Genomic DNA, 22,654 nt, shown 5'->3' with positions numbered 1-22,654 from the left:
GAGAGGACACAATGAAAAACATTATTCTTATATTCATATTCCACTGCTGCTTCTGCATTCAAGGAAAAGGCGGCATAATGGAAGTTAATCTGTTAAAAAACTAAAGATCTTTTCCAACCAGAAATGCTTCAAATATTTGATGATGTTTACATTCACATTTCTGAGTACATAGCAAGGAAGTACATCCATTCAAAAAATTCTCAAATTGGTATCTTTCTTAGACAATACACAGATGTTTACCTGTACTGCCTTTACATATTCAACATACATTGATACAGACAGTTTACTTGGACTATCTCATCTTTTTATGAGGCAGAGAAATTCCCAGTAATTCAGGGGTAACCTCAATGCCATCATTATCTGCTCTTGTCCAACCCTTTGCATTTCAAGAAGAGTGCTGATGACATTATGCTGACACTGCTGGACACCACTGAAAAGAGCCTGGCACCAGCCTCTTGGCACCCATTTTTGTGATATTTATATTGCATTGGATTAATGAGATCCCCTCCCAGCCTTCTCCTCTCCAGACTAGAGAGGCACAGATCTCACAGCCTCTTCCTATAGCAGAGATGCCCCAGAGCCCTCATCATTCCTGTGGCCTCCACTGGACCCTCCCCAATAGCTCCTTGTCTTCCTTGTGGTGAGGAGCCCAGAACTGTCCAGAACTGGACATGGTGACCTCCACATATTTCTAGATACACAGGAACTGTAACAAGCATGATCTTGTTAAGGGGAAAGAAATCTCATTGAAAAAAAAAAATAAAATATGGACTTTGAGGAGTTTTAGGTAAGAATTTTGACAAGAGTTGTAGTTAATGGTGCTAATCTTTTCCAACATCCATTTACTTGCAGTAGGAAAGGATGACTTGCCATTTTCCACTAGACCATTTGTGCATGTAGTTCCCAGGCAGTGCAGGCCAGAGAAAATTATGAGTGCCAGAAACCCTGAATAAAAAGTTTTAAGTAATTCCTAACTCCTAATAGCAATAGCCTACATAGCAGAGAAAAAATATGGTTTTTACTCCAGTCAGCCCAGAATTTTAAAGCAAAAGCCAGGAAATAGAACAATTTTTTTTTCTTTAGAACATAAAAACAAAGGCATTGTCAGTTAACTCCAGTCTGTGTATCATATTTGAACAGAAGAATACATTCCCTCAGAAAAATTTAATCAGGTAAAATTTCATGTTGTGCTCTCTAACAACATTTCTGCTCAGTCTGTAATGTAAATTATCTACAGATTTAGTCAAAGACACACAGAAGTAGGTGGAATTTGTCATGCAGAAGAGCAGCATGTCCACAGAAACTATTAGGAAGTGGAGGTAATACATGGAAAATCACTATTGAAATTTTTACATTCTTCAAATTATCCTGAAAGTTTTAGTTTATGTCTTAAAAGCAAGAACTGAACTGAACATTATGCTATCAAAATGCAAGTTGAAATTTTGTTGAAGGATGGTAATAATTAGGTTAATTTCTCTTAAGGCATTCATTTTCTTAACACTTGCAGTGTTTCAACCATGTCTACCCACAGGACCTGCAGGACAGAAGTTGCATTATTTTGCCATTTCTTGAGAGGTTAAAAGATATTGCTAACTGGTAGACAAGCATTTGTAAAGCAGGATTGTCAGTAAATCCCTAGCTCAGAGAGAAGAAAAGAAACAGAAAATAAAGCAAACCTACAGAGCTCTGTATAATGGATCCTGGTGCTTACATTCTGCAGTATTGTCAGTGATTTTTATATAAAGAATTCAGTGATTTACATAGAGGCTAAAATTTCATTTCAATCGTTTTTCTGTAAGGAATATTTCACCTTCCTGCAAATATATTTTAAAAAATATTCTGCAACCTACTACAGCAGACATAGAGCACTATTCTGAGTTTAAACTCTTCATATATTCCATGACACTTAGAAGCAGTGACCCAGCCCAGCACTCTGAGCTACTCACTTACTTTCCAAGCTCACATCCTATATCAGGGAGCCCAGCTGGTGATGGCTTCTCTACGTTGAACTTCAGGGAATACCAAAATTCCCCAATCACATCTGACCGGAACATGACACTAAAAACAGATACATAAACTTAATATGACAGCTATTTTCTTCAGATCACTAAAAAATCTGAACAGATTAAAATTCAGGAGAAACCTAATGAGTTCAATACAGTGAGTTCTTTAATTAGATCATATTTTTCCTCCGTTCAACACTTAGTGCTGGTATCTGAATTCAGCTACCAATTCTAATAATATTTAGAATTACTGATGCAACAAAATCTCATCTTTGTATTTCTTAAATTCTACCAATAAAATTCATTTGTTGCTTGTAGTTTCTGTTAGCTTGCTTTTATCAAAAATACAACTCAAACATATTCCAGCTTCCAAGAGTAAGCTTTAATTTCATTTCAATATCACAGTCTTTTGTTTTTAGCCATTTTGAAGGTCAAAGTAACAGAAATACTATACACTAATTTTAAAAAGGAAAATATTTTCAAATCTAGTGGTAAAATCTGAGGAATAGACACATTCCTATGAGCATGGCAAAGAGACTTCAAGGAATATTCAATATATTGTTTTGATATACAATCAAGGATTATCATGACTGAAAATTGCTTGCTGCTAGGTGAGATATATATGGTAATATATAACAGCTAATACAGTCCTTTCCTACTGCAGAATTCCTTTTCTATTTCTTGAGGATTTTGAGTAACTGAGTCATAATAACATTAAACCAAAGCACTGGAAACATATAAAAACTTAGAAGAAATGCACTGTATAAACCCATGACCCTCTAAGGATGAGTTCTTTTTCTAAATTACAGATAACTATGTCTATTCCATGACTTTATGGTTCCAGTCTATCCCCTGTGCCAACAGAGCTTTTAAAGTGAGCGTAAAACAGCTCTAGGAAAGAATCAACCATTTGAAAAGGTACACCTGCCACAATCCCTTTTTCAACAGTTCTTCCCAGCTGCTAACATAGCAAAGGAAACAGACCATGGCTTCAGAAAAATAAGTTAATAGTGTGGATGCAATGTGGAAGTACCTCTGTCCAGCTGTAACTGCAGTCTGTGGGAGCTATTCCAATTTAAAAGAGCTATTACACACTTCCAGAACAAAATTGCAAAACCATTTGGAGAATGTCAACATGTGCTTTATTTCACCTCTGCATATATTCCCTCAGCCCCTGCCCACCAAAACTGAGCCCAAAGTTTTGTCCTGTTAAAACAAACCTTTATCTTATTATTGGAAATAATTATTGGAAATTCAGCACTTGAAAAATACCAGAAATATTTCTGGTATGAAAAAAAAAAAAAACCAGAAAAAAAGTTGAGCTCAATTCTCATCTTCAGTTTAAGATAGCATAATTTCTACAAGTTCCCACAGAAATAAAATAAAAAATTAGACTTACTAGAGTTATAACAGTACTCATTTTTATAGAACAGCATTAGGTGAATCTGTATCACTCAATGATACCTGACATTATTCTGGTGTTTGGAGAAATCAATACAAGAAAATTGAATAATTCTCTAAATGAATTTTGACTGTAAATATTCTTTCAGAATTGGTCAGATATCTCTGCCCTCTTCTTAAATTACCACCCAACCCTCCAACCCATCCCCATATTTTTGCCAGTCAGTTGAGCTAACTGAAAAACAGGGAATTGTTTTTCAATCAGCCTTTAGAATAAAGAATGCTTTGGTAACCAAATTCCAGGAAAATAAGCTTTGCAATTCTACACTGTTCAATTACTTGCTGCAAGACCAAGAGGTCATCTATCTTTTCATTGGTAATTATCATACCTGCATGTTTTCATTGGGATTTCCAATATAATGAAAAAGTTTTAACTTAAAATCTCTCCATATTCGTTTAGTAGATCATGGTTAAGTAATGGAAGATCATGAAGGTAAATTGATTTAAGTGAAGACAGTTAAAGGGTTCTACACCTGCTTTAGTAATGTTCTTACAATTTCAGTCCTTCTCAGAAAAAAATAAATTCTGCTCCCATTACAGAACTTAAAAATTTACAAAACTAACGATTAATCTGAAGTTTTAAAGGAGGGCTTCTAAAATTAAAGTTTCTAAGACATTGTTCACTAAGTTGAAGTGAATTAGAATAACAAGGAATTACTCTATTGCCTGTCAATAATGCTTTTGCCCTGAGAAGAAAGTACAATACATTTAAAGCTGAAAATTTTCTTAATTCCATTTATTAACTTTTTCTGTAGGGGTTATTAGGTCAATACTTTCATCAACTGACTTAGGTTTCAACAAAAGTAGTTCATTTATTAGTAATACATCCACAATCACAAGTATCAAAACTCTACAACAAACCTTCCAGCAAAAGAGCCAAGAGCAGCTGCAGAAAACTGTAGGTGATATGAAAATGTTTGTTTGGGCCTGACGATGAAAGACTTTTCTCCAAAAAGGGATGGATGGTCCAGCAGCACATTCATCTTGAGAACTTTGTTGGTAGGATTAGTGATGGGAATATTAATTCCAACAGTATCCTAGAAAGAATAAAAAACCTCAAAATCACAAAATTAATTATGAGTGATTACACATAACACATATTTCTCAAATAAGTGTGCTTGCTCATTGTTTACACTTGTGCAGACTCAGCTGCACCTTTGTTTGGTGTGTGAACTCCAAATCCAAAAAAAAGCTAACTTTCAGCAAGAAATGTTTCAGACAACCTTCAAATTGTAAACTCTTTAATTCCTTAAATACAGAAAAGTTCAAATCTTCATGGCTGGTCTGCATTCTAACAGTCCACTTCTCCTTCCAAGATATGTCCAAGGCTTGCCAAAATACACCTTTCAAGCCCATCTGCTGTAATCCCAAACAGGTAAAAACTCCAAACTGTCTCCTAACAGCCAAGCACAAACAAATGGAAATATCCACTTTGCAGGCTGGCAAACAAATAGGCTGAATTCTACTGGATCTGTTCCCTTAATTTATAAGTTACATCAAAATATTTGATATTAAAACAACACCACCACAATAAATAGTCGCTCTCTTATTCCTTTAGACCATTTCCCTCACTAGTGATCTTGATATCTTTGGTTAAAGTCTAAGGGAAGGACCATCTTTCCTTGACCACCTGGAAAACATTGATACTATTAAAAAATTAGCATCAAGACCTCCACTTACTGTAATAAAACAGAGCCTAAATATGGCCTCACTAGATAAATATGCATATTTTACACGTGGAACACCTTTAGGATGAGCAGGAATTGGGCAGAGACAGCTCACTCTGCACAGCTCCTACATTTCAGCAGAGTTCCCTTTGCTGTAAGGTTAGAAATAGTGTAAATTCATCCTGTGTGTATCAATATCAATAAACTTCATGAAACAAAGCTCTTGGAATAGACCAGAAAGAACGTATTCATGAAGGCAGCTCATTGTGATAGTCCAGAGGGAACAGCTGCAGTTTAAAATATGTCTTTTCTAATTATATATAGTCATCCATAGAAAATACACAAAATACAAAAATAAAGATATGCATTTATTTCTCTGTACCTGTATTTGTGCCTACTCTTATTTTTGTCTCCTTCCCTTGCCCTAACCAAACAATTTATTTCAAATGTTGGTTTGGCTTTTTTTAACATATAGTGATTTGTTCCCCACAGCAAAATTATTCCATATACTTTTTTGTAAAAAGTAAGTAATTCAAGTTGCAATATGAAAGGAGAAAAATATAAAATGCCTATTAAAATTAATAACACACTAAAAAAAGAATATGAAATACTTTTATGACCCCACACAGAGCTGTCTCACACTCATTTCATCCTGCCTATGATTTGGTAAATTTCTATATATTTACAGTTATAGACAATGACTACTGGAATATTCATAAAACACATTTAATGATCTACAGATGGCAAGACTAAACCAACAATTTAAATCATTTAAGTGCCTTGCATCAGTAAAATGGGATTTAAATATGCCATAAAATATTTTAAAGCTCAGATTAATAGTTTTTACTGCTGTAAACAAGTTTCTAAATCTATCTACCATTTTATTGCCAAAGGCTTCATAACAATTTTATAGTAAAACATCTACATGTGGTGTTGAAGAAATACTTTTACAGTAAAAAGGAAATATGGGACAGCTGATTTAGGAAAAAAGCAGAAACTATCGAAGAAATTGTTTTAATCTTCTACAGATAGGAAATTTTACATTGCCAGTATTATCATAAAACACTGTTCTTTTGCCAGTATAAAATGAATGTTTAAGATTATGTATTTCCCTGAATTTACCAGGAAATTTGCCTGGAATTGCCACAAACATTTCCAGGATCTGCTACTTCATAGATGGTAATAAGAGCAGATGTGTGTTTATCAGCAAAATATATATATAATCTTTATTTTTTTATCATTTTTTTTACATTTCTAGGCCTTATTGGATTGTTATGGAGGCATAGAACTAGGATAAATAACAAAATGCCCATGCAATTGCTAAGAATATTATTTTTCTTGAAAGTTCCATTTTATCAGAGAGAATGTGAAAGAGGAACATCACAGGTAATTTCAAATACATTCATAGTCATTAATTTAGTTCCACATTTCCATCCTGAGTATTTTATAAACATTTTGACAGAGGAGAAATGTAAAAATTGAGAAAAGAAGAAAATTAATCTCTTTCCACAAACATTTCTTATATCAAGGCTGCCAGTCACCAAATTAGAGCCACTTTTGTGCAATATGTCATGCTATTATTCCCTTAGAACTTTCAATTACCCACTTCTCATCCAGTGCAGGTTATTTAAAATAATCTCACAAGAGTTAAAATTAAATTAAATGGAATGTAAATATTAGATAACATTTATTCTCTATGGAAATTGAAAAAACAATTGACTGCTAACACTCAATCCTACATTAATAGCCTCAGTCTATGCAAAGGTTTAATACTCTGTAAACCAGACTCTGTTTCAAAAGATGCTCACCATCATCAATTGATCATTTCTGATAATATACTTGTTCACTGACATATTTTATGCCAAAGACTTTCTCATCATTTCCTTTGCTATTTCCTTCTTTGAGCAATTGGACCTTATTTATTTAAGCCCATAATATGCAATTTTACTTTTATTAACGTAATAAAATCACTGCACTGAACTTTCAACTAATCCTCTTTAGAGTTCAAAAAATAATTTGCAGGAAGATGGACACATTCTGCAATTACTGCACATAACAACTCTCTGTGTTCCACTTTCAGCAACAATTCTATTCTCACCATCAGCAGGTGTCAACAAAAGCAATACCTGGCCAAAGTGTCTAAAACACTGACTAAAATTCTTATCCTTTAGAACTCTTTTCAATTAAAAATCCAGTTTTATTAAGGAGATGGCATTCATTCCACATTGTTTGAAGCTTTTTCAATCCATAGACCTTTACATGAAAGCATTTGTATTTGCTCCCAAGTTTGCCAGGCTGTGGCCATAGAAGCAAATTTTCAAGTTGAGTAAGCAGCAAGAAAGTATTTTTTAATGGCCTGGTGAAATAATGCAGCAGAAAGTCTTCCCTTTGTAGGTCCTTGCCCAAATTGTGGTTCTTCTAGATGGACAAGTAACAAGTGCCTTCTTCTCTGTACTGCACCTGACAAGCACAAGTATTGCTCACTCAAGGACTGAACTTGCAATGTGGCAATATTGTTGAAAAAATAGATCTTGGATTTCTCTCTTCCATAGGCTCAAAATGATCAGAGCTTTCAGCATCCCCATCAGTGTGGTTGTCTGTCAGTAGTAGGAGTTTGAGTCTCCCACTGTATTCTCATTATTTACTCATTTCTGTTTCTTGGAACAAAAGAGGCTCAAGTGAGCTGAGCAGCAGCAGCTGATGACAGAGTTTCAGGGCCATGCTGAACTGAGATCAGCCCAGTTTGGTCAAACTACTTCTAGAAATCAGTTCTGGCTCTTGAACCACTTGATTCAAAGTGTCCCCAGGTCACACCTCACCACCCTTTTCTACACACACACACACTCCCAACCCAGACATGCACATCCACCCTCAGCTGGGCCTTTCTGTGATAATTCACACACAGAACTCCTGACCTCCTCTGTCCTTCAGCTTCCTACTCACTCCTAAGTCAGTGGAGAGGATCTTTGTGAAGTGAACCATCTCCCTCACTGCTCATTTTTGGTTTATTTTTTTTCTCTCTCTGAGATGTGAATGAATTCCCAAGATAACCCTCTCCTTTCCACATAGGGTTATGAGTCTAGAGAACCACAGCATTTCTATTCTCTTGATGCTGTATTTTCCCATTTTACTTGGCACATTTTTCCTTACAAAATATCAGCTTTCAAAAAGGCACCAACTGCTCATCAGCATTGAAGTCTATCAGACTACAGCAAATTGAACTGCTGGAAATTTAGGACTAAACACCTTAAGCAAATTATATATTTGTAAAATTTGCTTAGCAAGGAATCCATTGTTATTACTACTGCTGTACAGAAAATTAAATAGAAGGAAAAAAAATTGCACAGGACATTTAATATCAGAAGCTAATAGGGCAGTGAGTTTCAGTTTTAAATTTACATATAAATTTACATAGAAAAATCACACTGAATTGAATTTCTTTTAGCTGAAATGTGCATTAGTGCCTAAGTAATAATGCCCTGAAACAGAGTACAGCAATGTTTAGTTCATAAATTATTTCAATAATTCTAAGCTCCCTGACTAAAAATTACTACACTGTTAACCTCTTAATGTGACCTACATATTGTACCAAGCAAACAAACTGGGAAAACAATATTTTGCTAGAAAGGATTACAAAATAAATAATTCTGAAGTGGAAGGAAAGGAAAAGACTGAAAAAGCATTACATTTAATGACTGAACTAATGCCCTCAGCTCCACCAAAAGATACCAAAACCCACACCAAACTTATACTACAATAATTTATACACATAAAGGAAAACCAATGAACTAAACAATATGCACATATTTGGATTTCCATATAAAGATAAACAGAAAAAGTTGTATCAAAGATGAGTTGAATGCTAAGCAAAGTGCTATTTTAAGATAATTATAAGAAGCATACCTGACAAGGGGATACAGATTGACTAAAAGTAAAATTAACATCCCAAATTCCCACAACTGAGAAAGTAATAACTATGCTCACATCTTAATGAATACTTTTTTGAATTTGAAATCAAGGGCACCTCTGCATCCATGGAGACTGAAGCTCAATAACTCTACATACTCCTGAGATTACAGGCAGATTTCCTTCCCAGATCCAGCAGTGTTAGAAGAAGAAATTACCAATTACAGCTACTCGTTGCCAACGTCTATACTGAAGATTGGCACTTCCAGTGATCAGCTCAGTTGCCTAAATCACCTCATGCAGTAACCTGGCTTATCAAAGCTCAGTTGGGTTTGACAGCCCTACTAAATAATTGTAGAAGTCAATCTTTTCCATTACCAGAAAATGGGAAAGGAGATCATAGAAACAGAATTGTTTGGGTTGGAAGAGACCTTGAAGATCATGTTGTTCCATGGGCAGGAACACCTTCCATGAGACCAGGTTGGTCAGAGCTCCATACATCCTGGCCTTGAACTATTCCAGTGATGGGGCATTCAGAGTTTCTCCAGGGAACCTCTGCCTCACCACCCCCACAGTAAGAAACTTCCCCCAATATCCAATCTAAATCTACTCTCTGTCAGTTTGAGGCCATTCTCCCTTGTCCTGTCACTGCATTCCCTTGTAGAAAGTTTCTCTCTGTCTTCCTTGGAGCCTCCCTTCAGGTACAGGAAGGCCACAATTAGGTCAACCTGCAGCCTTCTCTCATCTCTCTTTTCTCTCTTTTCTCTCTTCTCTCTTCTCTATTTTCTCTCTTCTCTCTTCTCTCTTTTCTCTCTTCTCTCTTCTCTCTCCCCTCCCTTCTCTTCACAATCCCAATTCCCTCAGCCTTTCCTCATAGGAGAGATGCTCCCTCTAATCATCCTGGTGGACACCTCTGGACTTTTTCCCAGAGGTTGATGTCTTTCCTGTGCTGGGACCCCAGAGCTGGATGCAGCCCTGCAGGTGTGGTGTCACCAGAGCAGAGCAGAGGAACAGAATGCCCTCCCTCACCTGCTGCCCACACTGCTGTTGATGCTCCAAGGACACCTTTGGCTTTCTGGACTGCAGAAAGATGGGCTGCTTCTGATATCTGACACTGAATTAATGTAACAAAGGACCAAATTAATCTTCAGAGGATTTTACAGGAAAATCATTTACACCTACTTTGTCATCAACGATTTTGGAAAGCATGACTCAGCAAGTGACAGACTTCAATACAGCTCCTATTCATCATTTTTATGGGTCACTTTGCTGTGCAGATGCATGCAGACAATATATGAGGTGCCAATGATGGAAAACAGTTTGATATTTACACTCCTTGGGAGATAGGACTATTTTGGGTGATGTAAATCCAGGCTGCATCTCTCAAAAACAGACACTTCTCTTTTTTTTAGATTCTCCTTTCTCCTTCAGAGACTGTCATATCCACAGCACCAGAACAAAATACTTAAGGGCAGTATCACTCAATAAAAAGCACTAGAAAGTGCAACATTTCCAATGTTACAGTACAGAAATGTACTGTTCTTAGATAATGAAGTCAAGAGAGGTATCAGTGACCACTGCATTTTCAAAGTCAGTTATGTCTCGTGGAGTTGTAATATGCAAACTCTTCTGCAAGCATGTCATCACACTGAGATACCTGCCCAAAATCAGCCTCAAAATAGCAACCATCAGCATTTGTGACCCCTCCTTTCAGGGAAGTTAAGGAGATGCAAAATTTAGGATACTTTCAGTGTCCAAATAGCTTCTAATATATCAGGTAGACAGTTTGCAAAACCTGTCTTTTTCAGACATTTCTCTCTGATCTAGACTAAATCGTACTCTCAGAGATCTTTTTGAATGTAATTCAGGTTAAATGTTTAAGTAAATCTGTGTCATTCCCTTATTTACCACAGAAGTGCACTTTTATCCTTGGACTCTGAATGTGTACAGCACTTCAAGGCTTAGTTCCTGAATTAATTGCATCTGCCCATAGAATGCTACAACACGTAGCTATAATTATTTTCTGCTGGTCTCACTGATTTGTTTTCAAGTGCTACGTAAAGCCACAATAATGCCATAAATTCACAAATCTAATAGACTAGAACATACTTTGGAAGGCTTGGTGAGTGCTGATGATTTCTGCATGTTTATAAAGAAGTGAGTAACTGAAACCACAGAATTACTTCTAGGAATTTACTCTAACCTAATTTAATTCACCTATTAGTTTAATAGTGGATTAATGTTTTGATCCAACTGTTCTGGATTGAAAATTTGATGTGATGAGGTTAGAAATCTCCATCTGACGTGAAACTGCAAAGCTGACAAAGTCTGCATCAGTGAAATGCTGAATATCAGCTCGCTCAGAACTGACCAGAAAAAGGCAATGACCAGCACTGCCCAGGTTCCAGTGTTTCAAAGATTTTCAGAAATACTTGGTAAAAATAAACTTACAATCACCTATCAGAACCCAAAGTTAGAACAGCAGCAGGACTAATTATTACCCTATTTCCACCAACTTTAAAGATTCCTGCTAAATGTGGAAGCAAATATTCTACTATGTGCCTCTACTCACAGATCATGCTGGTATGAGCTAACTAAAAGGACTTCTTTACCTTAAAAGCAGTAACCAACTCCAATAATATCTCATTTTATTGAATTTTTATGACCATATGAACGAGGTAATTTACATCTCAGCTACACCACCTACCATCAAGTTATTCAATCAGTGGAGGTAAAATGCTAATTAATTTGACTGTCTAGGTCTTGCACCTACTGTGACTCTCTCATTCTGTAGATCTAAAAATAGATTTTTAAGGAAACATTTCTTCACAATTTGAAAGACTTATACCATAATTACCACTTGGACAAAACATGTAGAGGTAGAAATAATTCTAATAGAAAGCTGAAATTGTCAGGATTTCTGCTGAGTAAAACTTTTTCTCCTGAATTTTCTAGGAGTAAAATTCCTCTGATTAAATTCTTCTCTCCTAGATTCTAGACACTTGTTTTTTTTTAAATCCAACTTTTATTTTTGGCATATTTCTGCAGTATCACAATCCAGACAATGTTATAAATGAACAGAACTTCTTAAATGTTCACATCTTTTTGTCTAAAAACAGAATTATATATAAATCAAAAGGAACAATCTCTGCAAGAGTTTTCTCATTCTGTTCCTTACTATGACTCTTAAGATCAGATAAATTTTGAAAACAGACTCATTGCTAGTTGATGCTCCAAGAAAACTTAACTTTTAAGCCCTTAAGGTTTGCTCACAGATTACTGTCTGACACAAAACAATAAATGCTGCATTATAAATATTGACTTCTATGTGTGACACACCAGAGGCATCTGCAGTCTGTCCCACACATTCCCTCAGCAGTCACTCTACAAAAGTAATGCAAGCTCACTATGTCACAATGTTTATTAATAGTATTAACATCTACATATTTTTTATTGATGGTATCTGTTACTAGGACCTCTTTAAAAGCAAAAATTAGAGCAGTCTGAACAAGAGCCCACACTTGCATTTCCATGGGTCTGTGCAGTCTGACTGTTTCTGCTGTCAATCAGAAAGAAGCCTCTCTGTCTGTATGGGGAGGACATTGAAGGAAGTGTTTATGAGGTAATCATGAATCCATGGATCATGGTGTGAGAGTGTAAAGCTCTTTAAATACCGATTTCTCCACATTTCTGTCTGGTGAGTTTTGACCACCTGTCAGATCACCTTGTGAGGGAAAGAATTGCTACTACAGTCACCTGAAATATACCTTTTTTTTGGCACATCCAAATACTTGAACATGAGCCATTATTCCATCCTTTAACTTTCATACAGTAAAAGCTATCTCCTGAGGTTTCAACTTCAAAACCAGGGTAAGTCTCAATGAAGTGCTTTTCAATTGTTATATTCATGCTGCAGTCACATTCTGCTGTGTAGGGCTCACACAGAACAGATCTGCTGCATTCATTTTTCTAGACTGCCAAAACCAAGAAGATTTGAAGGTTGGAACCAGTAATGGGAATACCCTGCACCCACTCAGATCTGCGTGTAAACAGCAACACTGTGCCAGTGACCTTTCAAAAGCACCACAAAGGGCTCAGAAGCAGTGTGTGAGTGTTCTGGGAGCCTTTACAAACAGCAACACAAATTTCAACTCACAAGAACAAGTCTTGTGGAAGGAAGTGTGGGTGAGCAATGTTTCAGAGATACACTACCAACTTTGGAGTACTCATGTGCTTCTAAAGGACCTGAGAGAGAGGTAAAAAAAAAAAGACACATTTGGCAGAAAATAGACAAAACTATTGTCTTCATACTTATGTGGAAACCAAACTCAATCCCTTGAAGGCTTTGGTTTTATTAAAGCAGAAACTAATAATTCACTGTTCGAAACAGACCTTCCCCTCTGGCTTATCTCCTGCAGTACAGATCCTGCTGGGAGCTCACATATTAGATATTTCCTCTCAAGACAGAAAATACTACTTTTCAAGTATATGGATGGATTAAAAAAATCTCTTGACACAATGAACTGGGGATATACACTTAGAATTTTCTCCATGAAATAGACAACTGCTAATGAGTCAATGCTCAGAGCAATAACTAACAGCCTTTTAGACACTTTACATCAAAATTTAAGAATCACCTTCCTTCCTGACCTCTACATTCAACCTGAATAAATTCATTAGAATATTTGCAAGGCAAAGTAACTATTGCAGTTAATTTTTCTAAACAATTTGAGATAATGGACCAGAATTTATCAGCCAAAGTTACATCTCTGTAATACTGTTACAAATCAGGAAATAAAAGTAAACACCAAAGTAAAATGCAGTAACAAAAGTTTTAATTGCAAATTGTTACAATGTTTTCAATGGTTGAAGATATTAATAATTATCAACGGATGAAATTAAAAAATATGTGTTTTTCTCTGCACTTAGAACTAAAAACATGTTGCAATGTACAAACAACTCATAATAACAGAAAATGTTATTTAATTAATGAATAATGAACATTAAATCAAGTTTAATTTGACTTAAAATTTCCTGCTTTTGCAGACGGTTCCTTTGAACTGTCAAAATTCTTTGTAAATTATCCTTTCTAAATACCGGAGAAATATATAAATGATTACTGAGTTAATATTCGCTACCTCCTTCCATGTGAAATGAGTAGTGTTAATTTTTCTTTTCTCTCAAACAGCTTTAGCTGGAATTTGTTCACTAGAAATATTTGCTGCAGGGAATCAATTTTGTGGCTTTCAGGCTAGTCAATTTTATACAAATACATCTGCAGATTCAACTAAGGTTGTCCCTATGATCACTGAGACTTTAGCTTTTCTTTAGTCTTCTAAGATTTCAATTAGAATTATTTTCAACAACCTTTACACCAGAAATTCAAATCAAGCAGGAAATTAATTTTTAGAAGGCTGGAGAAAAGTCTTCAGACAGTAACAGACACTGGGCCCTCCTTCCTACTGAGGGTGATGACTTAGGCAAGTGTCAGAAATTGTCACATTTACACAGTCACTCCTTACTCTGACTTAAACAGAAGAGGAATAATCTCGGTTACTTTTACAATAGGGCAAACCATCTAAAATAGGCAGGGCTGTAGCCTAAATAAAAGCAACCAGTAAAATTGTATCATTTAAAACAATTCATGACTTAATGGCATTTTTCAAACTTTAACGCAGCACCTGTTTTCAAGTCAAAACCTTACTCAACTAGCTTTTACTTGAAGTTCCTGATTCAGATGTTATGAGTATTTCGATGTGTGGATTAACTTGTTGCTCATTGTAATGATCTAATTTAATTATCACTGGCTGTTTCAGAAGCTGTGCATACTGCCTATAGAAATACAGAAGAAAACAACAACTAGCTGCTTTAACCCCTGTTCTAGAGATGCAGAAAAAAAATTATTTGATAAAATATTATTTTATATTAATAAAAATATTTGATATTATAAAATTTTATTTTAATTTCACTCCAGAATTTTTAATTAGTATTCTGATCATGGGAATACAGCAATAGTATTTTGTAAAAGCAGGAATATTCATACATTTTGTGGAAGCAGTAGTACCCCTGCCAAAACAATCCTAAAGATAGAGTTTTCTGTTATACAGATGAACAACCTTCATAGGAATTGAATTAATAATAAAGATCCCTACTTCCTATTCCTTCAGTTTACACAAGGAAAACAGAGATTTCTCACCAAGTCACAATAAACACTCAGGGGGAAAACAGTGCAGTAGCACCAGTTTTCTTGGCAGCTCTGAAAAATGGCAGGGCAGATTTAAAGGTTGGACTTCTGCAGAAAAATTCACAGCAGGTCACTTTTAAATGCCCCCAAACACAGTTGGAAAATTTACACTTAACTACATCTTTTAGAGAAATTCTCAGTGTTCTCTTTCATGTTCCGCTCACTGTTATTTGTTAAAAACAAAAACCATCAAAAAGAAAATGCAAACAGAAACATAAAAAAACCCTACACAACTCTAAGAGTCTACATACAACCATGTTTTGTGTTGAACCAAAAATCTAGCATAAGTTCCTAGCATTGATAGAATGACAGGGAGCAGAGTTCAAACATTACATTTTCCTTTCAATAATGTTACTTTACTACGTAGCTCAATCTGCACTCCAGGCCACCAGTGAGCAAATTTTTCTTAAAAAGAACTTTTTCCATGGACTTGTTGTGTTTAATGGTTGAGAAAAAAAACCTCTCATTTTGATTGCTGGGCCCCAGGGGAGCAACAGCAGTTATGGACTAAGGGAATTGGTAGTTTTGGTATTCAGGGCCATTCTGTTTCTTCACATTAATTTTATTTTTCACAGATATGACCACTTCTCCAGATTTAACATCCCCTCTAATTACTTGGTTTAGCTCTAACCTCACATTTTTGTTCCATGGCAGTTAGTGACAGCTCAGATGTCATTTTGTGATCCACATTAGCTCCCTGCTCTTGTATCAAAGAACTGATTATTCATCCATAGGGACAAGAGAAGGGGGTTGGCAGCTGCTAAATATTTGTCCAAAAAATCACGTTTTTATGCTTCTAATAATTTTCCTTTCTATTTATATATATATATATATAATGAGCTATACAAATATGCTCTGGTCTGAATTATTTGCCAAACTGCTTTTAGTTAGAGTAATTAGTAATTACTACCTTCTCAAATTTGTTTTTCCTCCCACCAACCATGTTGCCATGGTTCTTTTACTTTTTATACTACCAATTGTCATGAAAGCATATGATAGAAATTAAAAAATCTTAGGGCATGATTCATAACTTCATGTTACTCAATTTCTGAGAACATGATAAAAGTATCAGCCATATATAACAATATTCAGACTACAGTTTTGCTCAGGATTTATGAAAAATTAATGTACCACAGCTATGAAAAGAGTGTGTCACTGTCTTCAATGGCCAAGTTACATAATTACAAAACATTCTTAATTCTAAGCTTTTTACTTTTAAATAAATAATGAAAAACTTAATAAGGGAGACACTGACACATAATTTAGATTCTAAATTGGTTCTGCTCTAACACTAGTGCTACTTGTAACAAGATCTCTGCATTATACCTGTGAACTGACATAATGCAGTTACCACAAAAAATAATTCCTGCTAAAACAAACACCATGCAGTGTTTTTTGACAGGGTGCTGTGATCTGTCCATATCAGCTGGCAGTGAGACACAGGAGACATAGAACAAAGCAGTGTGAGGATTTGGCCTCCACACCATGTAATTTCCATCAATGTTTTGCTTATGAGGGGTTCTGTTTCACTCCCATGAAGTTAAACATCCATCAGTGGTTGAAGAACATTAGATGAACACGTGGAAGGTATTCTTCAGTTAAATTACACCCAAAGCAGATGGATTTCCTCCACACTGCTGTGTGATACAGATGGAAGGAGCAGTAAGTGGGGGCAATCAGGAGAGACAGCCAAAAACCACACTATTTTTGTGCACTCAGAGTTAACACCAATGTATATTTTCTTGTGTATTCTCTTCAGTAACTAAACAGAAGCAGGAAAGGTGCCGGAAAGAGGCACGGCCTGGGGAAAATTAACACATATTTTCTGAGATTTCTTGATATTGTGCCTCTCTGTAAAACCTCTCTGTAAAATAGGTTTAAAACAGAATGCTATCTCTCATAGGTAGAATTCTATGCTACCTTGAATAGAATCTCAGGGTTCTACTACTGCAGTCCCCAAAGTATGATTCCCAGATTCTAAAGATCTGCCAAGGCTTTTGAACTATCCATTGAGCCAATAAATCTACGAGAAGTACATCACAGCATTAGCAAGGCTGATACTTCTGATCTACAACTTACAAATCCACTAGAAGGCAGAATTATTTCTGTATGAGAAGAGTTTGAGGAGTATCACAGAATTATTTGGGTTGGATGGACCATAAAATATTATCCTGTTCCAACAACCCTGCTATCAATCACACCTTCCACCAGACCAGGTTGCTCAAAACCCCATCCAGCCTGGACTTGGACACTTCCAGGGATGGGGCAGCCACAACTGCTCTGGACAACCTGTGCCAGGGACTCAGCACCCTCAGCACAGTAAAGAATCTTTTCTTTACATCTCATCTAAACGTACTCTCTGTCAGTTTACAGTCATTACAGTAATTGACTAACCTCTACATGCCCTTGTCAAAAGTCCCTCTCCAGCTCACCTGTATCTCCCTTTAGGTATTGAAATGTTGCTCAAGCCCCAACTCTCTCTGTCCTCACAGGGTATGAGATACTCCAAGCCTTGCACCATCTTCATGGCCTCCTGTGGACGCTCTCCAACACGTCCATATTCCTCCAATTTGGGGGATGCTGGACTCAGCACTGCAGGTAGGGCCTCACCAGAGCAGACGGGCAAAATCCCCTCCCTGACCTGCTGCCCACCCTGCTGCTGATGGAGCCCAGGACACGTTTGGCTTTGTGGGCCACAGCTGGGTCTCATGCATCAACACCCCCAAGTCCTTCTCCTCAGAGCTGCTCTCAATCCAAGACCTGCCCAGCCCATATTTGTGTTTGGGATTGCCCTGAGCCAGGTGCAGGACCTTGCTCCTGGCCTTTTGAACTTGATGAGGTTTGTGCAGGCAATTCTTAGAATTTATAATGAATTTAAAAAGCTGTCAGCTACTAATGAAGAACAGTCTGATCTAACCTGTGCTGTCTAGATGTCACTAACAGAGTAAAATCCATAGAACTATTCAAATATACTTCAGATTTTTTTTTAAAGTAAAATACACATTTGAAAATACTCTTCTGCATCCTATACCACCCCCACTCTTAGAAGTTTCTTCTTTTGCTTTTGTGATTTATTAGACTGCCACAGGCTGGTCTAGACAAGACAAAATTAAATAAAAATATGCTAATACTTTCGTAAGAGAAAAATTAATAAATTCCTGAGCGGACTGTGATCACAGAGCATACTTTCTCCCTTTTTCCCTGAACTACTTTTCAGCTGATCTCTTTTAATAGAGTTGATGATCTTTGTCAGGGTGAAACACAACCTGAAATTTGCATTGGTGGAAGGAAAGCCAAAGCTCACAAATCTCCAACATCACTCTACCTTACATTATGCTGTTCAAAACAGAACGTTTTTCTAAAATGATAGAATAGAAATGACACCTCACAAATCTGAAATTTCTTTATTGGAATTAATTCCAAGACAGTGCTATGAAACTATTTCTACATGTAGCACAATTGATGAGATATTTAATGACTGTGGGGAAATGCTCTCTACAGGCAGCAGTTCCAACTGCTCAAACTGCTTCTCTAGGTGGACTGAAAAACAGAGGACACTGAAAAAAGGCAAATATTCTTAGAATTTAGATTGGTTTCTTTCATTACAACAGCTGACATAAAAGGACTTTAAGTCTGGGCAGTGACTGATGAATTTGTAAGGCAAAGTTGGAGGTGTTCATTATAAGCAGCACTAGGCCTGACTGGGTTATTTCACTATTACCAACACTAGATAATATCCCTTCTCTGAAATACAGGTTTATCCCTGACACACTTGTAAGGGTTCCCCTGTTTACAAAGCTTTAGCAATCCTTCACAGCTGGAATGCATCCTTACAACCTTTCCAGGATTCTTTTAATTATCTATTTTCTCTTAATATACACAGAACTTAGAAAAGCTGAAAATTTTCCTTGCAGCTGGACACTCTCCCTCTATTTCAGTAGGGTTATTCTTATTCTGCAATGGCTGAGCACTGGATTCCAGAGCATTCAGGGCTTGGATTAGAAAAAATATCCAGATCAGCAGGCTACAGGCTTTTAAAAATCATTCATTTTAAATGAAAATCAGAAATCACATACCAATCTGCCCAAGGTGGAAAAAAACCCAGCCAAACATGAAAACACCCAGCCTTCCCACCTTTAACCCAAAAATACAAGCCTCCACCACCAAATAAACCAAAACAACACAACAACAAGAACAAAACAAAAACACAAACCCCAAAAACCTGGAGAGAAAAATGAGAAAGAAGTTTAACTGAACATTGAAAAAACAGACTGTCAGCCATTCCTTACTTGGAAATAAAAGCATGTGAAATTATTACAAAAAAAGTTAAAATCAATATTTTATTTTGCTATTTGCAAAGTAATGGCACCAAACATTTATCCAACACAGAAGATACCATGAGTACTAATGACCAGGGAGAAAAAGTAGAAAGTGAAACTGCTTCTTTGTCCCAAAACCTCTAAACATAACAATATTAAACACTAGCAGTGCTAAGAGCCAAGTTTGTGGCAATTTTTCCTTTTTTACTATAATTTTCTTCATAGGAAGTAAAGAACACACACATAGAAAATGAGATTACATTATTTTTCTTATTCAAACACTGTATTGACCTTTAAAGCATTGTATCATACAAAATTATTTGTGGTGGGCATTCTATTGACCACATGGACCAAAAAAATTAAATCTAATTCAGTTTAGAGACACGTGTGCCTCAAATTGGGGAAAATACGGTGTGTGTAAAAATTAGGAATAAAATATTATATTTTAAATTAAAACAGCTATTTCCTTTACTTCCTTTAATTTATGGGTCAATTCTTAGGTCATCACTGAAGTCCATTTCAGAGAATCATAGGAGATGCTGAGTTGGAAGGGACCTTGAGGAACATGGAGTTCAGCTCCTGGCTCTGCTCAGGACACCCCAAGAGTCACCCCACGTGCCTGAGAGCTCTGTCAGGCTGCTGCTGTGAGCACTGCCCTGGGGAGCCTGTTCTAGTGCCCAGCCACAAACCCAGACTGTCTACTCAAGAGTGAGGACTACAACAGGATCTGACCAAATTTCCAGTTAGATAACTTCTTCTATTCACGCAAGGGTACTTCTTTTACTGATATATAGTCATTAAAATAATTGAAATTACAGTAGAGCTTAAAATTAAAGACTTTTTCAATATGGCTTATGGCTTTCAGTATTGACTTATTCTATATTTTTATTTCCATAAATACCTTAATCATAATCTGGTTAATAGCAAAGTACAAGCTTAAATGATTTCAGCTATAACAGGTCAAAAGAATTTTAACAAAATTTGGGCAGCATAAAACTGGGTTTGATTAATTTCACTAGTCATTCTCCACTTTGAATTTTAGGTTGAGAGAAAAAATACATCCAAAAATGATACGTAGAGAGATTGGTCTCAACAATAGAAATGCAAATTTAAAATATTTTAATAAAAGCTTGAGCTAAACCAAGTTGATGCTAAGTCTTTCAGATATATATCTGCAGAAACACTTTGATATTGAAATTTTTCACCTTAAGGATGTTAAGACATGGAAGTAACAAAGCAAATTAAAGGTAAATGTAACTGGAAAATCCTGTGTTGTTCCAGTTCAAGATCGCTGACCTAATCAGAATTAAGCATTATGCAAAATATAGCTGAAAGCACATGCAATAATACTTAGCACAGAAAATTTTGAACAAATTAAATGAGGATGGTAATACAATGCATGAGTTTGGGATGATGGAAGTACAGACCTAACTCTGCTATTTCTTTTTAGCTGATTTCACGTACTGAAAACAGAAGAGATTAACTCTATTCTGACACCAAGATGTGAGTTACAGACAACTCTATGGTGCTGCCAGACAGAACTTCTTGTTTCCTAAAAATTCTCCACACTCTTCAACAGAGGAGCAGCATCCAGGGATGGCCAGTGCCTCAGGGTCAGAACCTGCCCAGAGTCAGAAACTCAGCCTGAATCCTGACACCCCTCACCTCCCCTTCCCATCTGGTGGGAGCTGCCACTCCATTTCAGACAGATGCTCATGTATGAAGTACAAAAGGCTGAGTCAACCTGAAGCATTTCCAAACCTCAAACACAAAACTGAAATCTGCAAGCAAATATACTCATCATCTATAACAGGACATGTGCCAGGATGATCCCACACTGTCCACTATTAAATGTTAAATGTTGCTAATCCTCTTTGTTCCACAGGCCAGGAAGCAAGAAGACTCTAAGGTCAAAAAGAGATCAATGGATTCATTAAATCTGACTCACTGATGTAGCAGATGTACCAGGTGTCTATGCTTTTAAAATATTTATCAGCTTTTGAAGCAATTTCAAGTTCTCACCTTCACAAAACTCTGTCTACAGTTTTCATTAGTAAGATCTTGCAGTATTTCATTGTTCTCATTACTGGGACATTCCACACAAGATTAAATAATTCTCAGACGTAAATTTTTGGCTGTTAACTCTTGATGCATGTTAGTCAGCAAACTGAGACATCATCACTAAATATTCTTTAGCGAATGGTCACCTTTCTTCTCCATTTTTTCTTTGGCAATCTAAGTTGATAAAGCTATTTAACATTCATCAGACAAGGCTTGCTTTTCCAGTCCCCCATGCTTCTAGGAGATTTCTTTGATATTCTTCCAGTACTTCAAACTCATTTTTAACCTTCAAGAACCAGATGTGTGCACATTCTAATAACAGTACCATCAGCATTATTTGCTTTCTGTTCATGTCTGACCATTCTTCAGCAGTCAAGGACTGCACTGGTTCTCTTTCCTGGTGTCACACTGACAGGTCTACTGAGACATCAGCTAGGATAATCCCATTCCCTTACATTAGAGACAGAAAGCTCTCACACTCCAAAATTAAATGCTTGGCATATAACCAGTAAATTCAGCAATCACAATTCCATATTAGTAACCACATGTTATTATTTGTTAGTTGAAAAATATTCATGTCATCTTCCAAATTCATCAATAAAAAATTATATTTTCCATAGAGATCTGAAGAAGAGGCTAACTATTTCCTTACCTCCTTCATCTTCCTTTAAAGGAATTATCCAAATTTTAAGGTCAATAATTTCAGTGCCCTGAACATCGCAGAAGTATTTTGTACTTTAATGTGGGGTTTTTTTTCAAGTTTTCATATTGAATTTGATTAAAATTTATAGGAAGAGTTCAAATGCACCTTGAGAATTTCTCATACAATAGGAGTCAATAGTGTACTTCAAATCTATCTTTCTCTTTTGCCACTTCAGAGAATTTTCAGATCAGAAAATGACAAAAGGTAATGCATGATCCTGTGGGACAAATACCTACACTACTCCTTTCAAGGTCTCAAATCACAAACTCTTTTAGTCCAGCTTTTACATT

General features: G+C 36.2%; 1 protein-coding gene across 1 annotated transcript in view; it reads right to left on the bottom strand.

Annotated features, from left to right (window-relative positions):
• Positions 1 to 22,654, bottom strand: part of CFAP47 (cilia and flagella associated protein 47) — a 259,171-nt gene that overhangs the window by 77,071 nt on the left and 159,446 nt on the right. Inside the window, exons 52-53 of the mRNA XM_019008576.1 lie at positions 4,326 to 4,501; positions 1,951 to 2,058 (exon numbers count right to left, since the gene is read on the bottom strand). Coding sequence (XP_018864121.1) covers positions 1,951 to 2,058; positions 4,326 to 4,501 — 284 coding nt within the window. The remainder of the gene's footprint in view (positions 1 to 1,950; positions 2,059 to 4,325; positions 4,502 to 22,654) is intronic.

The sequence above is a fragment of the Parus major genome, chromosome 1 (assembly GCF_001522545.3).
Source record: "Parus major isolate Abel chromosome 1, Parus_major1.1, whole genome shotgun sequence".
Taxonomy (NCBI): domain Eukaryota; kingdom Metazoa; phylum Chordata; class Aves; order Passeriformes; family Paridae; genus Parus; species Parus major.
This window is presented reverse-complemented; position numbering and strand designations above follow the sequence as displayed.